The sequence below is a fragment of the Poecilia latipinna genome, unplaced genomic scaffold, assembly GCF_001443285.1.
Source record: "Poecilia latipinna isolate Pla-1442-1.1 unplaced genomic scaffold, P_latipinna-1.0 Scaffold293, whole genome shotgun sequence".
In the NCBI taxonomy this organism is placed as follows: Eukaryota; Metazoa; Chordata; class Actinopteri; order Cyprinodontiformes; family Poeciliidae; genus Poecilia; species Poecilia latipinna.
This window is the reverse complement of record NW_015112909.1, coordinates 194,492-215,500: the sequence shown is the minus strand read 5'-3', so window position 1 is coordinate 215,500 and position 21,009 is coordinate 194,492. Positions and strand designations below refer to the sequence as shown.

Sequence of the window (21,009 nt, the reverse complement as noted above, 5' to 3'; positions counted from 1 at the left end):
TTGACTTGGAGTTTTTTCTGGACAATTTCTGAGATTAATCTCAAAATTTCTAATTTCTTTCTTTTTTCTTTTTTTGAAGAAAAATAAATGTTATACTTTTTTAATCTAAAATGGCGTACAACTAACAATACTGTTATTCTGTGATATTACCAAAACACACTGCAACACATGGCGCATGTTTTTCTCCAGCAGTTATCAGGCAACAGAAAATAATCAGAAACTTGCTGCCAGGCAACAGCGCTACCAACTGCGCCCCCTGTTGGCCAGCAATGAAATGACTGAGAAAGAACTCACACCATCCCATATGTTTAAAACAATAGCAGCTTGTTTTAATCTTGTCAGATTATTTCGTGGTCATCAGAAAATAAAACAAACAAAAGCAAAAATCTTACATGTTCAAAGAAACATGCATGAGAAGAAAAGTTATGAAATTGCAGTTTTTGTGAAATTAATCAAATTGTCTGAAATTGGCATATTTTTCATGATTTTTTTTTAAAGCTTTTGCACATCTGAACCCAGAATAATCTGTGATAATATAAAAATACACATTTACAGAGCGACACATCCATGTTGTGGAAAAATTTCCCATTTCGTCTCTTAAAAAAGTGATAAATATTTATTTGGTGGGGGGGAAAAAGAAGAGATTTTATTCGCTCTGGAGAAAAAAAGGAAGAAAACTCACATGTTGTCATGCAAGCTTTACTTGTGCAATATCAGATAAATCATCCTGGGTCAAAATATTACATCATGTATACAGCTCAATTATATTACACACAAACTGACAAACGAATAAACTGCGAGATAGTTTGGACTAAACATGCAGTGTTTATTATTATCAGCCATTAAGATGCACCAGAAAAACTCCTTTCTTTCATGTTTGGCCAAATTTAGAGTAAATAAACCAAAACTACAAAATAAAAACCTTTGAAGATAATCCAACTGGAGTCCTGCAGATATTTTACTGGCTTACTGGTGGATTTGTGGGAAATAGTGCAGCAGGAAATATTTTTGGTCCATTTTAAACTCATAAAAATTATTCAATTTAAATTTTTCTATGCCCAAAAAAGAGACTATTTGCACTTTTGCCCATTTTTTCTCCAATATATTTTTATATTTACAAGTTCAAAGTTAGATAAAAACGTCTGAGAAACCTCCTGAAGTTTTAAGTTTCATTCCTAAAACATCCAACATGGCTGCTCTGGGGGTGGGGGGGGAACGCTATTCGTCAGTAAATCTTGTTAACTTCATGACAGTAATCTCTGTTATTCCCAGATCCGCGTTCCAGTTTTCCGACTGCTTTAAACGCATCATTTCTCAGGCTGAATCTAATCTCCAATCTGGCTTCAGTGATAAATATAAGGCGCTAACTTCGATTTTTTTTATTTTTTATTATTCTTATTTTCAGTTTTACTTTTGTCTTCAAATAAGACTGAAAATAAGGTTGAAATTTGGACTTTGACTAGGCCATTTTAGCACCCAAAGCAATAATATAATCACAACCTGAGATTTGCCACTTGACCATTTTTCCCAAATCAAGTGGATAATAATTCAGTTAAACACTTTTATCCAAATATTTATTTTTCATGTAATCTAACCCAGGTTGGGTTTTTTAGTTGAATGATGATTGCAATAAAGTTGACAACGATGGAATTTGATTAATTGACTTAAAAAGCGAATCAGAGGTAAATTCAGATCAGTGCAGCTCGAGTAGAAAGTGACTTTTCAAATCCTACTTTGATTTAATGTTTGGAAAACACATTTTATTCACACATCATGGGGATAAACTGAACAGTCGGTTCAGGTTATTTTTGTCCTCCGTGGTTCTGGTTCTGCGGGCCAACATGGAGCTGGAAACGGTTCAGGCGCCGCCGCTGATGGTGTCTGTTGTTGCGTTAGCCGAGACGCTGGCGAGGAGCCGCAGTCGTTTTCTCTCCCTCTTTCTGCCAAGTCCTGCTTTTTTATTCCGTCTTTTTTCTGACAGGCGAGAGGAAGACAAACGGCGGAGGAGAAAAATGGGACATGAAAACTATGAAGGTCAAATATTTCTATCTTTTCTCTCTGCGGTTCCCATCGTTTCACCTCCGGTGAACCGCGTTTGATCTGTTGGTAGCATCGTTAGCATTGTTAGCATCACAGATAGATAGATAGATAGATAGATAGAATCCACCTGTTTATAGTTGAGCCATAATAAATGAAACATTTATCAAGATATTTATTATTTTCATGATAACACTAGTCCAAATGTAATATTTGTTTCTGGTTTTTTAATTGGTGGCTGTAAGACGTTTTTATGACTTTATTTTTGTGTTTTTATGATGTAAAGCATTTTGAGCTGTTGTAAATATGCTCTACAAATAAACTTAATTGACTGATTTGTATTAGCTGAGTCTTAAAAGTTATGAATTTCTCTATATTTCAGAACATTTCATGATCCTTTTCTGTAAATCAGGGCGGTCTAATGTGTGGCTCGGGATCCATTTATAGCTCAGGAAATAATTTTGTTGGGCCTTTGACCACAAGTCAAAAACGATCTGTAGACCTGTTAAAGGGTAACGTTATGTGTGCCAGATCCCACACCATCTCCCTGCTGGAGGGCAAAAAGCTGCTCGCCTGCAATGACTAGCATTAGCTGTCAAGTTGTCAATATAATGTCCTAAATCTAAAATATATGTGTGATCTATAAAAGAAAACGGGACGCAGTGCTTTGCTACTAATTGTCAACACTATAACATCTAGATAACACGTCAGGAAAAGTTTTAATTATGGAAAAAATAGTGAGGGAGAGGGAAGTATGCGAGTTATGCTAGCTTGACTGTGACAACCTTAGCATGTAGATGTGATGTGGAATTCGTTGTGTTTCGGTTCAGTTAAAAAATAAAAAACAGCTGACCCACACACCAACTCTGACACATCATCAGTAGAGCAGCTAATCTAATAAGCGGCTAATCACCGCTGTTAGCTTAGCTAATCTGTGTTATCTTAGCTAATAGCCGCGGTAGCTAGTCTACCACAGCAAGCAATCATTTTTCAATAATAGCAAAATAAACAGTGTGAGAAATGTTTGCATGGTTTTTGGTGTTGAATCCTGAAACATAAAGTAGCGTTGTTGTCAGTTGCTATGGCAACGAGTCTGTGTGTAGCGTAGCCGACAGACAGAAAAAAGTGGTTTTTGAGTTCAACAGTTTTTCTGCTTTATTTTCCCCTTTGCTGTGGCACAAAGTACTAAATTAATAATACCTGCATCTCCAGGTTTTCATTTAGTTAACGTTTTGCTCCACCGCAGCAGTGCGGCTATGGATGAGAAGCAAAGAATCGCCTTTTCGCCTTCCAGCGTTGAGTGCATGCGCAAAATTTCCAGATGTAAACAGTAGTCCATAACAAGAGGAGTTTATTTTAATAAGGCTTCACATGATCCTGTTTTATAAATAAATAAAATGGTAAACTTGTTTTTCCTCCAGTGATTCTTCAAACATCGGGAGGAAAAACGTTTTCTGGCTCTGCTGATGCGTCTCAGGTGTTCTCCATCCTCAGATGGCGGTCCAGGTCCGCCACCCGCAGGATTTTTGGGAACTCGTCCATCATTTGGCCAGAAGAAGAAGAAGAAGAGTCCTCCAGGTCGAGTGTCAGGTAAATATTCTGGGTGATGTATCGCTGCTTTGATGGTTGGCTGCAGAGATCGGATTATACGATGCTTTTACAGCATAGGGACTCCAGATCACTCTGCTACATATTTTCACATTTTAACATCATAACTCATGTATCAGATCAGGTGTGATGATTCGGGTCCGGCTTGGATGGAGAAGCTGCTGCTCTGGCTTCACCTCGTTTGGCTGCAGTTTAAAAAGAATCAGATTTACTGCAGAAGTCAGAGCATTTTGAAGGTTTTTTTGAGAACAGGATGCAAAGGAAGCAGAAAGTGTCAAATCTTTTCCCCTGACCTGATTTTGTGCTGCACTGATTCCTGGTGAAGTTTAATTGGTCGCAGATTGGTGCTGCTGCTGATGAGGAGTTTGTCCAACCAGACGCCGCTCTTTGTTACGATCGCCTAGCATGGAGCTTTCATGACTCTTCATGTCTTCTCTCATCATGTTCTTCGTCATTGTTTGAGTTTCCGGGACAATCTTTTTGCATTTAAATTTTGTCTTTAAAGTGTGGATTAAATTATGAATAACATTTATTTATCTTACATACAAAGAGACGCAGCTGAATTTTAAAATACCTCAGTTCTTGTGCTTTTTTCGATAAAATACTCACCTGGCTGGATTTCTGCATCTACAATGTATTCTAGTTCGCAGATTTGATAGTAGCTGCATTTCCATTTTTTTGGAATTATGGTGTTTCCATTATTTAAGAATGGAATAACAATAAATTTGTTATTCACGAAAACTTCAATATCAAACTTCTACCACTTCCTGTTGTCTTCTTTGTCGTTTCTGCCAGTAGTAATATCAGGTAGTTGATCATGTGACTCGTGTGAATTTGTGTGAAATTGTACAAATTGGAATCATGACCAGTGGTGCAGTTTTACAATGAAAATCCAGCTAGTAGAAAAATAGTTTGTATCAGCATTTCATTTTACACCCATTCCTTCTGAGACAGAGATGGTTAATATCATTATTTCTACCCTTTTCTGACATAAATCTGAAGTTTATTTACTAAACAGTTCTGGGAAACAAAAATGTGTTCAGTGTTTCCCAACCTTCATGACTCTCTATGTAATTGTTTGGAAAAAGGCGTTTGGAAAAGGTCAACATTTCCATTTCACATTCCAGTAAATTCTCTAAAAGATCCTAAAATTTAACCAATAATTTTGTCAAACCTAAAAAAAAGGACCAGCAGATCAGTACTGTGTGATAAAGTAAACTATTTTGTGAATGTTTTTAACTTTCTACAGTGAAGTCCAACTCAACCCTTAAAATTTAAACCTCCCCAGCATGAGAGTAAAACCAGGATATTCCTGAAAACTATGAATCTTTGCAAATGTTTTATATCTATCTGTTGTATCCAGCTGCAGTGATTAAGAGCTCTCTCTGTTTTGGGTCTTTTTGGCATCTTAAATACCCGATTATTGGTTTTTCCATCAGTCGCATTTAAATTTATTCCAACCCACAGCAGTAAAAAGAAGAAATCCCAGTTTTACATGCAACAGTGAAGTAAACACAGTCTTGTTTTTGCAATTTGATGCATGCTTCAGGAAACCAAACATGCACATTGTAAAGCTCCTCAGCGACTATCTGTTTCAGGCAGAAAGTTGGAAAACGCCCAGCTGGTGGCGCTGTGACCAAACCTCAAGCCAAACTCACAGGCAAACATACAAGGACTTTTATGGAGCTAAATGAGAAAGAAAGTGGCTCTGGTTTCTGTTTTGTTCAGCTGAACTCCATGGATGATCAGAAAAGATGAGATTATCTGCAGGACCACAAACTGGACGATTGTCTTTAAGGTCCAGTTTTCTTTAAACGACAGAGTTTCTGCTACTCTGACTGGGAGCACAAACAGTAGTAGTACTTTCTTTATTTTTTTTTAAAAGTGGTTAAACACATTAAAGAGAGGAGCCAGAACTAAGACTAAATGTTTGGAAAATCCTCAAACTTTTTATCCCTGTTTATGGAGCTGTGGTCGTATCCAGCTTTTTATTTAGTTAGAAAGCTAAATATTGAGTCTGGAATCTTAATATTTTTGCCCCAATCAGTATATTTAGCAAGCTAACAGGCAAATTCACTGGCTGTTAACAGACAGTTAGTTTGTAAACTAAATATTTAGTTTGGGAAATTTCATATATAAATTAACCAATAACATAAGCTTGTTGTTTTTTGCTTTAACAGATAAAAAAATCCCAAATTATTGTTGTTAAATTTTGACTTTAACTTTACAAACAGAAAATATTTTCAGACCTTTACACGATCTTGATCAAATCAGTCAAAAACTTTACAATCCACACAAAGAGATAAAAATCTTATTTCACTGCAATTTGTTGGAATCATTGAGGCTGAATGCCATCATAACCAAAACTGACCTTTTTAAATACAGTTCGTCTCCAAGCAAGACTGGATACGACCACAGCTCCATAAACAAGGATAAAAAGTTTGAGGATTTTCCAAAAATGCTGGTGTTATCCACTCAATCCGTTCGACTCTTTGGAAAACAGTCGTAGTCAGAACCACATGTTGCGGTGGAAGAAAGAAAAGCACTGTACATGGGCATAACAGGTAATAAATCAGCATAAAGCTTTAAATGGTATGGAGCCATGCGGGCCGGAGCTGGGAACAAGGGGACCGAGCGCCGGGTCACGCAGACCAGAACATGCATCATCACTAATATGTGCTAGTCTGAGTCCAGGTTGTTTATTTGATTGTGAACCTTAAACAAACATGCTAAAGGCTTTTTTATGTGATGCTAACGATGGCCTCCCCCCAAAACAAAAAAAAAAGAAAAAACCACAGCCGAGCCGGTTTCCAGCTGCCAGCTCCAACGTCGAACTCAAGCCAGCACAAAAGGATCTGCGTTTGAAGTGCAGAATGAGCTGCAGGCCAGACATTATCAAATAACAAGCGGGGGTCGTGATTAGCCCCCGTTAGCGCTATGCTCTGCTTTAATTTCACGTCTTTTACTGTGCGGTTTCCAGGTTGGCACTGAGATCCGCCATGACGTGCGGTTTGGTGGCACAGAGACAAAAACTGCGGCCCAGGTTCAGATTTTCATTAAGAACCTGCACAACTTCACATAATTACTGCATGAGCTCAAGCACTACCCTTAAAAAATCACTTTTTATCTCCTCAGAACAGAAATACAGCAAAAATATTTAAAAAAAGAAAAATTTCACAGTATATTTTTTGCAGATCAATTTACACAGCAAGAAAATTTACCCTGAGTTTGGGTATTTTTTCAATCGAGCAAATTTAAATATATTTTTTCAGTTATATAATTATTCTGACCTCAATTATTCATTTAAAAATAAAACTATGGTTGAAATGATTAGTCGTGACAAATTGAAATAATCATTAACTAATTTAACAATCAGTGAATCAATAACTGGAGAATACAGACAAAAAAAGGCCATTTGCTAAAAAAAACATTCAGAGGAGAAATTAAGCCAAAAAATATACATTTTGAATTTATGATTAAAAAAACTAAACATTTGTCTGTAAAAATGTTTTACCCAAGAACTCATCAAGTAGTTTTGGTTTGACTTGGTTCAAAATCTGGAAAGAATTAACTATTAGGCACCTTTTCTGTCAAGTGTTAGTCATTTAATACCAAAAAATAATTAACATATCATCCCTAACCTGTATTTATGTTACATCCAGCAGAGCTGAGCTTTTCACATGTTGATGCTAGATGTATTTTCTTTAGCTGAAGATGAATCCTTTGCTACAAATGATTAAGGTTTGACGAAAGGAATGATGTTTTTGCAAAAAAAAATTCATTTTCTAATTTAAAAAATGAATTTAATAGTTTATTTTTATGTAGTTCTAACATTGCATAAGAAGGTTAAATTAAAAAACCTATGGAATATGCCCATTTTTAATCCGATTAATCGTCAGATTAAATGATTAATCACCAGAATAATTGATTAATTGATTTCTAACCTAACTGTTGTTGGTTGCGGCTCTAAATGAATGTAATTAACACTTTGAAGCTGATCAGAGCCACCACTTCCTGTTTGAATGGGTCGTAACCATGTGATACACAGGACCCAATACGTGAGGGAGGTGAAAGTATCTCCAAAGCTTAATGAACTGCAGCAACTTGGGGTCACCAAGTATCCATAACAAGCATTAGTCACTATATATAAAATAACTGGTTGTTTATGAAGCATGACAAGGAAAGGCTTTTTTCTCCTGACAGCCTAAATGTAAACATGTGGAGTTTGCTAAACTCTTCTGGGACCTAAACTGGAACCATATGCTTGGGTCAGGTTAGACTAAAACTTTTCTGCAAAAAACAGCCCAAGTAAACACATAGGACAGAAAATCATGGCCACTGTTAAATATGGAGGAGGTTCTGTGATGCTGTGGGCTGATTTATATTCCTTGTTAGAATAAAAGGTTCAAGAATTTCACAAAAGACTAGATTTTAAATAAATATGGCAGCATCAATGGATCTGTTGGAAGAACAATGATCCAAAATATATACAAAAACAACAAACTTTCTCCTTGAAACCAAAAGAAAACTGAAGAGATGAGAACACAAGCGACTACGTCTGAAACGATTAATCATGATTAATCACTGAAATAATTGTCAATGAATCATCTTTAAACAGAGTATACAGACTTAAAAGAAAGACAAATTACTGAAAGAACAACGTATTAAGAGCAATAATTAATAATAATTGTACAAGTATAAATACATTTTGTATTTAAGATAAAAATACTATTTGTTTGCAAAACTGACCCAGAAATCGTCAATTTTAGCTTCGCCTGCTTCATATTCTGTAAAATACTTATATTAATTACCATTTTCTGCCCAATTATTAATTGGTTAATCCAAAAAATATTCAACATGTTTGTCCCACACTTTGTTTATGTTAAGCTGAACTTTTCACATGTTGATATTGGACGTTTGCTTTAACTGCAAATGCATCAATAAAATGTTATATTAATAATTTGTACATCTGTGTCTTTTAGTTTATTTCTAATGTTGTATCAAATAAGTGGTTAAATGAAAAATCTGCAGAAAGAGTAAAAGTTCTTATGCAATTAATCAAATAGTTGATTAAGCGTCAGAATAACTGAGAGAATAATGAATTAGTAAAATAATCCTTAGTTGCAGCTGTACAGAAGGCGTATCAGTAAATGTGTAAAATACTGAAAAAAATCCCAAGTTTTGATTCCACATCTGTGCAAACGTGAATTTCTGAAGCCTCTCGCTGCTGAAGCTAGCAGCAGAGCAGCACACCAGAGATTACGGCTCTTTACGGGCTAACAACAAACTCCAGCTTCGCTCTGATCAAAATCAGCGAGCAGCTGTGGTCCATAACAACTGTCCAACTTCTTGAGTTGATGAAAATGTTATAAAAGTAAATTCAAATGCAAAGATTCCAGCTGAATCGGTCACGCAAGCAGAAAACCTCCATCCGAGCGAAAATGTTTGGAATTTGCTGAGACAGATTTTTCTCATCTTTGCCCACATTGTGTCCAAAAAGAAAGAAGGAAAACCTGCTTTCTCTGCTTAGACATGCCTCTAAATTACATTAGGGATGTTCATGGAGTGAAAGTGAGGGCAGAAAAACCAACTTGTTGTGTAATCAGTACCTGTTGTCCGGGGTTTTACAGTGCCTGCGGGTCTGTCTGAACATGATGCGTGTTTATGTTGGGTTTAAATCCTGATCCAGGAGCTTCTAAATGAGAGGGACACTGAGGTCTGCCCTTTAAAGTACCAGAGAGCCTCTAATCTTCAGTAACTCCGTTTCAATCTACGGGGATTTGTCTGGATGTACTGTAAGTTGGCTGCCGGCACCATAATCTTGTATGAAATGTCCAAGTAACAAACAAAAGGCAAAACGAATAACAAAAGTGGCATCTGAAATACTGAGCAAAACTCAAAAAAGGGGCAGCAGAAATATAGGAGATTTCATCCAAAGCAGAGTTTGGATTTACTTTGCCCAGTTCTGTTTTATATGTTTGAATTAAGTCGAGGATATTTCAGGTTTGAAGCGCCTGGATTACTGCACATGCTGTACGTTTGGTCTCAGTTACAGACGACTGGATTTGGAAATGCGACCCAGACTGACCCATTGCCACCAACCCACTGATGGACTGACAACCTCTGTTCACGTTGTTGACAACCGTTCGGTTTCACTGGAAATTTTATTCCCAACTGTTTCCCACGGTTATTCATCTCCACTCTGCTATATTTAAACATGCTGATTTCACACCAGCCCTGCTTAATCCGCTTTAATCCAGCTCCAGTTTGTTCACCTAGAGAGTCCGGTTTGAGCCATGAATCCGTAACCAAATCAAAGAAAGCAAACTCTGGTCCGCCTACAAANCTGTTGTAAATATGCTCTACAAATAAACTTAATTGACTGATTTGTATTAGCTGAGTCTTAAAAGTTATGAATTTCTCTATATTTCAGAACATTTCATGATCCTTTTCTGTAAATCAGGGCGGTCTAATGTGTGGCTCGGGATCCATTTATAGCTCAGGAAATAATTTTGTTGGGCCTTTGACCACAAGTCAAAAACGATCTGTAGACCTGTTAAAGGGTAACGTTATGTGTGCCAGATCCCACACCATCTCCCTGCTGGAGGGCAAAAAGCTGCTCGCCTGCAATGACTAGCATTAGCTGTCAAGTTGTCAATATAATGTCCTAAATCTAAAATATATGTGTGATCTATAAAAGAAAACGGGACGCAGTGCTTTGCTACTAATTGTCAACACTATAACATCTAGATAACACGTCAGGAAAAGTTTTAATTATGGAAAAAATAGTGAGGGAGAGGGAAGTATGCGAGTTATGCTAGCTTGACTGTGACAACCTTAGCATGTAGATGTGATGTGGAATTCGTTGTGTTTCGGTTCAGTTAAAAAATAAAAAACAGCTGACCCACACACCAACTCTGACACATCATCAGTAGAGCAGCTAATCTAATAAGCGGCTAATCACCGCTGTTAGCTTAGCTAATCTGTGTTATCTTAGCTAATAGCCGCGGTAGCTAGTCTACCACAGCAAGCAATCATTTTTCAATAATAGCAAAATAAACAGTGTGAGAAATGTTTGCATGGTTTTTGGTGTTGAATCCTGAAACATAAAGTAGCGTTGTTGTCAGTTGCTATGGCAACGAGTCTGTGTGTAGCGTAGCCGACAGACAGAAAAAAGTGGTTTTTGAGTTCAACAGTTTTTCTGCTTTATTTTCCCCTTTGCTGTGGCACAAAGTACTAAATTAATAATACCTGCATCTCCAGGTTTTCATTTAGTTAACGTTTTGCTCCACCGCAGCAGTGCGGCTATGGATGAGAAGCAAAGAATCGCCTTTTCGCCTTCCAGCGTTGAGTGCATGCGCAAAATTTCCAGATGTAAACAGTAGTCCATAACAAGAGGAGTTTATTTTAATAAGGCTTCACATGATCCTGTTTTATAAATAAATAAAATGGTAAACTTGTTTTTCCTCCAGTGATTCTTCAAACATCGGGAGGAAAAACGTTTTCTGGCTCTGCTGATGCGTCTCAGGTGTTCTCCATCCTCAGATGGCGGTCCAGGTCCGCCACCCGCAGGATTTTTGGGAACTCGTCCATCATTTGGCCAGAAGAAGAAGAAGAAGAGTCCTCCAGGTCGAGTGTCAGGTAAATATTCTGGGTGATGTATCGCTGCTTTGATGGTTGGCTGCAGAGATCGGATTATACGATGCTTTTACAGCATAGGGACTCCAGATCACTCTGCTACATATTTTCACATTTTAACATCATAACTCATGTATCAGATCAGGTGTGATGATTCGGGTCCGGCTTGGATGGAGAAGCTGCTGCTCTGGCTTCACCTCGTTTGGCTGCAGTTTAAAAAGAATCAGATTTACTGCAGAAGTCAGAGCATTTTGAAGGTTTTTTTGAGAACAGGATGCAAAGGAAGCAGAAAGTGTCAAATCTTTTCCCCTGACCTGATTTTGTGCTGCACTGATTCCTGGTGAAGTTTAATTGGTCGCAGATTGGTGCTGCTGCTGATGAGGAGTTTGTCCAACCAGACGCCGCTCTTTGTTACGATCGCCTAGCATGGAGCTTTCATGACTCTTCATGTCTTCTCTCATCATGTTCTTCGTCATTGTTTGAGTTTCCGGGACAATCTTTTTGCATTTAAATTTTGTCTTTAAAGTGTGGATTAAATTATGAATAACATTTATTTATCTTACATACAAAGAGACGCAGCTGAATTTTAAAATACCTCAGTTCTTGTGCTTTTTTCGATAAAATACTCACCTGGCTGGATTTCTGCATCTACAATGTATTCTAGTTCGCAGATTTGATAGTAGCTGCATTTCCATTTTTTTGGAATTATGGTGTTTCCATTATTTAAGAATGGAATAACAATAAATTTGTTATTCACGAAAACTTCAATATCAAACTTCTACCACTTCCTGTTGTCTTCTTTGTCGTTTCTGCCAGTAGTAATATCAGGTAGTTGATCATGTGACTCGTGTGAATTTGTGTGAAATTGTACAAATTGGAATCATGACCAGTGGTGCAGTTTTACAATGAAAATCCAGCTAGTAGAAAAATAGTTTGTATCAGCATTTCATTTTACACCCATTCCTTCTGAGACAGAGATGGTTAATATCATTATTTCTACCCTTTTCTGACATAAATCTGAAGTTTATTTACTAAACAGTTCTGGGAAACAAAAATGTGTTCAGTGTTTCCCAACCTTCATGACTCTCTATGTAATTGTTTGGAAAAAGGCGTTTGGAAAAGGTCAACATTTCCATTTCACATTCCAGTAAATTCTCTAAAAGATCCTAAAATTTAACCAATAATTTTGTCAAACCTAAAAAAAAGGACCAGCAGATCAGTACTGTGTGATAAAGTAAACTATTTTGTGAATGTTTTTAACTTTCTACAGTGAAGTCCAACTCAACCCTTAAAATTTAAACCTCCCCAGCATGAGAGTAAAACCAGGATATTCCTGAAAACTATGAATCTTTGCAAATGTTTTATATCTATCTGTTGTATCCAGCTGCAGTGATTAAGAGCTCTCTCTGTTTTGGGTCTTTTTGGCATCTTAAATACCCGATTATTGGTTTTTCCATCAGTCGCATTTAAATTTATTCCAACCCACAGCAGTAAAAAGAAGAAATCCCAGTTTTACATGCAACAGTGAAGTAAACACAGTCTTGTTTTTGCAATTTGATGCATGCTTCAGGAAACCAAACATGCACATTGTAAAGCTCCTCAGCGACTATCTGTTTCAGGCAGAAAGTTGGAAAACGCCCAGCTGGTGGCGCTGTGACCAAACCTCAAGCCAAACTCACAGGCAAACATACAAGGACTTTTATGGAGCTAAATGAGAAAGAAAGTGGCTCTGGTTTCTGTTTTGTTCAGCTGAACTCCATGGATGATCAGAAAAGATGAGATTATCTGCAGGACCACAAACTGGACGATTGTCTTTAAGGTCCAGTTTTCTTTAAACGACAGAGTTTCTGCTACTCTGACTGGGAGCACAAACAGTAGTAGTACTTTCTTTATTTTTTTTTAAAAGTGGTTAAACACATTAAAGAGAGGAGCCAGAACTAAGACTAAATGTTTGGAAAATCCTCAAACTTTTTATCCCTGTTTATGGAGCTGTGGTCGTATCCAGCTTTTTATTTAGTTAGAAAGCTAAATATTGAGTCTGGAATCTTAATATTTTTGCCCCAATCAGTATATTTAGCAAGCTAACAGGCAAATTCACTGGCTGTTAACAGACAGTTAGTTTGTAAACTAAATATTTAGTTTGGGAAATTTCATATATAAATTAACCAATAACATAAGCTTGTTGTTTTTTGCTTTAACAGATAAAAAAATCCCAAATTATTGTTGTTAAATTTTGACTTTAACTTTACAAACAGAAAATATTTTCAGACCTTTACACGATCTTGATCAAATCAGTCAAAAACTTTACAATCCACACAAAGAGATAAAAATCTTATTTCACTGCAATTTGTTGGAATCATTGAGGCTGAATGCCATCATAACCAAAACTGACCTTTTTAAATACAGTTCGTCTCCAAGCAAGACTGGATACGACCACAGCTCCATAAACAAGGATAAAAAGTTTGAGGATTTTCCAAAAATGCTGGTGTTATCCACTCAATCCGTTCGACTCTTTGGAAAACAGTCGTAGTCAGAACCACATGTTGCGGTGGAAGAAAGAAAAGCACTGTACATGGGCATAACAGGTAATAAATCAGCATAAAGCTTTAAATGGTATGGAGCCATGCGGGCCGGAGCTGGGAACAAGGGGACCGAGCGCCGGGTCACGCAGACCAGAACATGCATCATCACTAATATGTGCTAGTCTGAGTCCAGGTTGTTTATTTGATTGTGAACCTTAAACAAACATGCTAAAGGCTTTTTTATGTGATGCTAACGATGGCCTCCCCCCAAAACAAAAAAAAAAGAAAAAACCACAGCCGAGCCGGTTTCCAGCTGCCAGCTCCAACGTCGAACTCAAGCCAGCACAAAAGGATCTGCGTTTGAAGTGCAGAATGAGCTGCAGGCCAGACATTATCAAATAACAAGCGGGGGTCGTGATTAGCCCCCGTTAGCGCTATGCTCTGCTTTAATTTCACGTCTTTTACTGTGCGGTTTCCAGGTTGGCACTGAGATCCGCCATGACGTGCGGTTTGGTGGCACAGAGACAAAAACTGCGGCCCAGGTTCAGATTTTCATTAAGAACCTGCACAACTTCACATAATTACTGCATGAGCTCAAGCACTACCCTTAAAAAATCACTTTTTATCTCCTCAGAACAGAAATACAGCAAAAATATTTAAAAAAAGAAAAATTTCACAGTATATTTTTTGCAGATCAATTTACACAGCAAGAAAATTTACCCTGAGTTTGGGTATTTTTTCAATCGAGCAAATTTAAATATATTTTTTCAGTTATATAATTATTCTGACCTCAATTATTCATTTAAAAATAAAACTATGGTTGAAATGATTAGTCGTGACAAATTGAAATAATCATTAACTAATTTAACAATCAGTGAATCAATAACTGGAGAATACAGACAAAAAAAGGCCATTTGCTAAAAAAAACATTCAGAGGAGAAATTAAGCCAAAAAATATACATTTTGAATTTATGATTAAAAAAACTAAACATTTGTCTGTAAAAATGTTTTACCCAAGAACTCATCAAGTAGTTTTGGTTTGACTTGGTTCAAAATCTGGAAAGAATTAACTATTAGGCACCTTTTCTGTCAAGTGTTAGTCATTTAATACCAAAAAATAATTAACATATCATCCCTAACCTGTATTTATGTTACATCCAGCAGAGCTGAGCTTTTCACATGTTGATGCTAGATGTATTTTCTTTAGCTGAAGATGAATCCTTTGCTACAAATGATTAAGGTTTGACGAAAGGAATGATGTTTTTGCAAAAAAAAATTCATTTTCTAATTTAAAAAATGAATTTAATAGTTTATTTTTATGTAGTTCTAACATTGCATAAGAAGGTTAAATTAAAAAACCTATGGAATATGCCCATTTTTAATCCGATTAATCGTCAGATTAAATGATTAATCACCAGAATAATTGATTAATTGATTTCTAACCTAACTGTTGTTGGTTGCGGCTCTAAATGAATGTAATTAACACTTTGAAGCTGATCAGAGCCACCACTTCCTGTTTGAATGGGTCGTAACCATGTGATACACAGGACCCAATACGTGAGGGAGGTGAAAGTATCTCCAAAGCTTAATGAACTGCAGCAACTTGGGGTCACCAAGTATCCATAACAAGCATTAGTCACTATATATAAAATAACTGGTTGTTTATGAAGCATGACAAGGAAAGGCTTTTTTCTCCTGACAGCCTAAATGTAAACATGTGGAGTTTGCTAAACTCTTCTGGGACCTAAACTGGAACCATATGCTTGGGTCAGGTTAGACTAAAACTTTTCTGCAAAAAACAGCCCAAGTAAACACATAGGACAGAAAATCATGGCCACTGTTAAATATGGAGGAGGTTCTGTGATGCTGTGGGCTGATTTATATTCCTTGTTAGAATAAAAGGTTCAAGAATTTCACAAAAGACTAGATTTTAAATAAATATGGCAGCATCAATGGATCTGTTGGAAGAACAATGATCCAAAATATATACAAAAACAACAAACTTTCTCCTTGAAACCAAAAGAAAACTGAAGAGATGAGAACACAAGCGACTACGTCTGAAACGATTAATCATGATTAATCACTGAAATAATTGTCAATGAATCATCTTTAAACAGAGTATACAGACTTAAAAGAAAGACAAATTACTGAAAGAACAACGTATTAAGAGCAATAATTAATAATAATTGTACAAGTATAAATACATTTTGTATTTAAGATAGTAATAATATTTGTTTGCAAAACTGACCCAGAAATCGTCAATTTTAGCTTCGCCTGCTTCATATTCTGTAAAATACTTATATTAATTACCATTTTCTGCCCAATTATTAATTGGTTAATCCAAAAAATATTCAACATGTTTGTCCCACACTTTGTTTATGTTAAGCTGAACTTTTCACATGTTGATATTGGACGTTTGCTTTAACTGCAAATGCATCAATAAAATGTTATATTAATAATTTGTACATCTGTGTCTTTTAGTTTATTTCTAATGTTGTATCAAATAAGTGGTTAAATGAAAAATCTGCAGAAAGAGTAAAAGTTCTTATGCAATTAATCAAATAGTTGATTAATCGTCAGAATAACTGAGAGAATAATGAATTAGTAAAATAATCCTTAGTTGCAGCTGTACAGAAGGCGTATCAGTAAATGTGTAAAATACTGAAAAAAATCCCAAGTTTTGATTCCACATCTGTGCAAACGTGAATTTCTGAAGCCTCTCGCTGCTGAAGCTAGCAGCAGAGCAGCACACCAGAGATTACGGCTCTTTACGGGCTAACAACAAACTCCAGCTTCGCTCTGATCAAAATCAGCGAGCAGCTGTGGTCCATAACAACTGTCCAACTTCTTGAGTTGATGAAAATGTTATAAAAGTAAATTCAAATGCAAAGATTCCAGCTGAATCGGTCACGCAAGCAGAAAACCTCCATCCGAGCGAAAATGTTTGGAATTTGCTGAGACAGATTTTTCTCATCTTTGCCCACATTGTGTCCAAAAAGAAAGAAGGAAAACCTGCTTTCTCTGCTTAGACATGCCTCTAAATTACATTAGGGATGTTCATGGAGTGAAAGTGAGGGCAGAAAAACCAACTTGTTGTGTAATCAGTACCTGTTGTCCGGGGTTTTACAGTGCCTGCGGGTCTGTCTGAACATGATGCGTGTTTATGTTGGGTTTAAATCCTGATCCAGGAGCTTCTAAATGAGAGGGACACTGAGGTCTGCCCTTTAAAGTACCAGAGAGCCTCTAATCTTCAGTAACTCCGTTTCAATCTACGGGGATTTGTCTGGATGTACTGTAAGTTGGCTGCCGGCACCATAATCTTGTATGAAATGTCCAAGTAACAAACAAAAGGCAAAACGAATAACAAAAGTGGCATCTGAAATACTGAGCAAAACTCAAAAAAGGGGCAGCAGAAATATAGGAGATTTCATCCAAAGCAGAGTTTGGATTTACTTTGCCCAGTTCTGTTTTATATGTTTGAATTAAGTCGAGGATATTTCAGGTTTGAAGCGCCTGGATTACTGCACATGCTGTACGTTTGGTCTCAGTTACAGACGACTGGATTTGGAAATGCGACCCAGACTGACCCATTGCCACCAACCCACTGATGGACTGACAACCTCTGTTCACGTTGTTGACAACCGTTCGGTTTCACTGGAAATTTTATTCCCAACTGTTTCCCACGGTTATTCATCTCCACTCTGCTATATTTAAACATGCTGATTTCACACCAGCCCTGCTTAATCCGCTTTAATCCAGCTCCAGTTTGTTCACCTAGAGAGTCCGGTTTGAGCCATGAATCCGTAACCAAATCAAAGAAAGCAAACTCTGGTCCGCCTACAAACCTCGGTCTCAGGTTGGTTAAAGTGAATTAAAATTCATATTTCAACACCAGACGGACCAAAAGCAGGAAGCGGACTACAGTGCAGGGGATTCTGGGAAAACACAACCAGAGACAGAGTTGTGTAGTAACTTGTTGCGTTACTGAATTACTTAACAGAAACAGTTTGGTTCAAATATTTAGTATTTTACACTAAGTAACAGTGTGGTCACAATATCTGATGAGTGCTGTCATATTGTGTCCATTTATATTTCCATAATAATCCCAATATTAGTGGTAAGATGTTACTTGTTCTTTGTTTTTCTTTATTTTTCCTTTTGCGTCAGGCTGAGGTATGGCAAAGTGTAAAACTGCAACAGCGCCTCCTACAGTCACAATATATGGTGGTCACAGAATAAGGTGTAACACAGGAACCAAATGCTGCTCAGCAGGGGGCCAAAAGCCCAAAGTAATATCGAGAGAGTGCCACGAGAGAGGTTTCTCCATTTCAGTAAAACATCTGAAGTTCTGTTGGACGAGTCCCAAATCGCTGTTGAATGTTCTTATTAAGATAAAGAACTGGTCCGATGATCCACAGCAGAATGAAAACCAGATCGACCCTCTGAATCTCCTGGCATTGATTGATTTTCCCTTTCATTCAACTCTGACACTTTGTTACGAACATATGGAGAGTTTAAGATTATAATAGCAATGTTGATTCACACACATTTCCAAACCTCACATAAATACGACATTGTTTTAGTCTCTACGCCATTTACTTTAAAATTGTAATAAAACTACAGTTAAATAGGAAAGTTGAGTCTTCTGGGATGGGAGATTTCTGGCTCAGTTTTTATTAAATTATTTACTATTTTCTCAGTCAGGACTGCAGGTTAAAGGGAAGATCTGGTATTTTAACTCAGGAATCTTTTGGAGGATCCCAGATGGGATGGAAGTTGTCAAATCACAGAGGGAGGCCGCTTGGTTTGACAGTCTCAACCGTAACTGAGGGACTCTAGTTTTTGTGGTTACAGACGCCAAAAAAATGGGTTTGAAAAGAAGAAAGTGAGGGTGCTGGAGCGAGTACAATGACTATGTTGTTCTCCACATGGTATTGATCTGATCTGTTGCCCTCGTAGATACATTGCATGCCATACATCAAAGTGATTGTGATGTAATCTGGAGGAAAATGAATCATAGCACATGGCAGCCCGGCCGTTCTGCAGAAAGTCAGTGGGATTTACTCTGAAAACTGTCTGCACAGGTAACATTTATATGTGGAAATAAAATGTGAACTTCATGAAACAGACAATAAAAAAAGTCATTTCTGAGGAGCTGCAGCTGCTTTACTGATTTATTGATAATAAAACTAACTTCGTAAACTGTTTGTTAATAAACTTGTTCATTGTAATGTCATCTTTGTTTGATAAGGTTATTGCAGAATTGGAAAATTGTTTTACCTCCTCTGGTGCAGTTCGAATGCTTATGTGAACGCCAAACGGCCTGGTTACCGCTCCAAAAGCAGGAAGTGGACTACAGCGCAGGGCATTCTGGGTAAATACAACCCTATCAACCTAGCACTTCTAGAGGTAGCAGGAGAAAGGATTTATGTTCTTTAAACAAAAACAGAAGAGAAATCCTGCAGCCACTAAAATCTGCCGCGACTCCATTTTTTGTTTGTTTTTTGTCAAGAAGGAAGTTGCTCTCAGTGTCTTCAGAGGTTTTTGTGTCGTTTCCTTCAGTGGTTCTTGGTGCAGCGCCCCCACAGGCCAGGAGGGGAACACGTTGCTCAAAGTGCAGCTGAGAATGTAACAAATGCTGTAATTTTGATTCCCAGTTGAACCGAATCTACTGGACTATCAGGTTATTGGCCCTTGGGCCTTGAAGTTGACATGTACTCTAGAGCTATCTCTGGTGTAAAGAGTAAAACACTAATATCTCGTAGGAATGAGCTAACTGGGTCCGTTTAGTCCAGGTTTAGAACATGGACTATGAAAGCACCATGATTTGTGAGTTCATAAATCTGCTGAGGTAAAGCTGCTGTTGTCCTGCTTTCCCCATCCAAGAAGAATCACTTGTACAAATTAATCCCGGCTCTGTTTCTGATCAGCCAGAGAACAAAAGTAACGACCCGGCAACAAGCCACCAGAGACATCAGTTTGGTATTATAACTCATGTTGGTTCGCTTCTCCTTCACATGGGAGAGAACACATCGCAGCACAAACACAATAACAATGAAAAATTGACTTGCTGGAGAGCTCAGTCACAGTTATTAGAGAAACAAATGTTTCCTATAACAAACCTCCATGAGTGTCTTTGGGTTCTGCAGCAGGGGAAATGTATTGTCCTAAATGGGAGCCACACGGTTGCTCTGTCTTCGTGAAACACAGCCTGAGTTAATCTGTTTCACTATGGGAGATTATCATCCACATAAATACAACTTAATAAGCTGTCACACTAACACTAAACATGTGTCTGTAACTACAAAGAGATTTTGCAAACTAGATATTTCAAACTTGATTTTGATTTTTTCCTCTGGCCAACAAATACAAAAAAAGGCAAAGAGAGTTTTGGTTCATTTGGTTCACTGTACATCCAATACTTTAAGAGATGAGAGATAGAGATGAGATAAAGCAGGGTGTCCAAAGTGTGGCCTTGGGGCTCTTTATGGTCCTTGGACTAATTTTGTGCGGCCCCTAACTGCAATTCAGAAATGATACAAAGTTGGATCATAAATTCAAATGGAGACTTTCAATTTGTAATCAGAGTAAAATTTGTTACCAACATAATTTTCTCATACAGGAAAATTCAAAGTACAACACAAAGTATTCATATTTTTATAACCAAGTTTAAGCAACTACTAAACTGAAAAGATAAGTTTGCTGCACCCAAATCAGCTTTTATTGTTTCTTAATCTTGGAAAATGAGAAAATGAGTCAGTTGTTCAACAATAACTGAATAAATTTTTTGAAAATTGTATCCTTTTTTGAATATTCATTAACCAATTAATACATAATCACAAAACTTCCCTGTTTGGTGAATTATGAGTTTGTAAAGCAGTGTTTTATTTTTGTTTTCTGTGTGTAATGTTGATAAGGTGAAACTGAACTGAAATAAAAACTAAACAATATTTAACTAATAAAAACTAGCAAACAGACTTTAAAAAAATAAAACTAACAGAATTAGATAAACATGAAGGCATAATGAAATTAAACTAAACGATAATGAAAAACCCAAATCTGTTATAACCTGAGTAACTTTATTATGAAGTATTTCTACACCTACTTGAGTAAAATGTCTGAAAATTTCACTGAATGACGAAAAAGTTTGTTTTAACCAAAATTTACTAGGCAAAGACCTGCAGTTTTTGTTAGTGTTTTATAT

General features: G+C 37.0%; 1 protein-coding gene across 1 annotated transcript in view; it reads right to left on the bottom strand.

Annotated features, from left to right (window-relative positions):
* Positions 1-684: 684 nt before the first annotated feature.
* rspo4 (R-spondin 4) overlaps positions 685-21,009 on the bottom strand; it is a 43,386-nt gene continuing 23,061 nt past the window's right edge. The window contains exon 5 of the mRNA XM_015034260.1: positions 685-1,974. Within this exon, the coding sequence (XP_014889746.1) occupies positions 1,859-1,974 (116 nt within the window). The 3' untranslated portion in view covers positions 685-1,858. The remainder of the gene's footprint in view (positions 1,975-21,009) is intronic.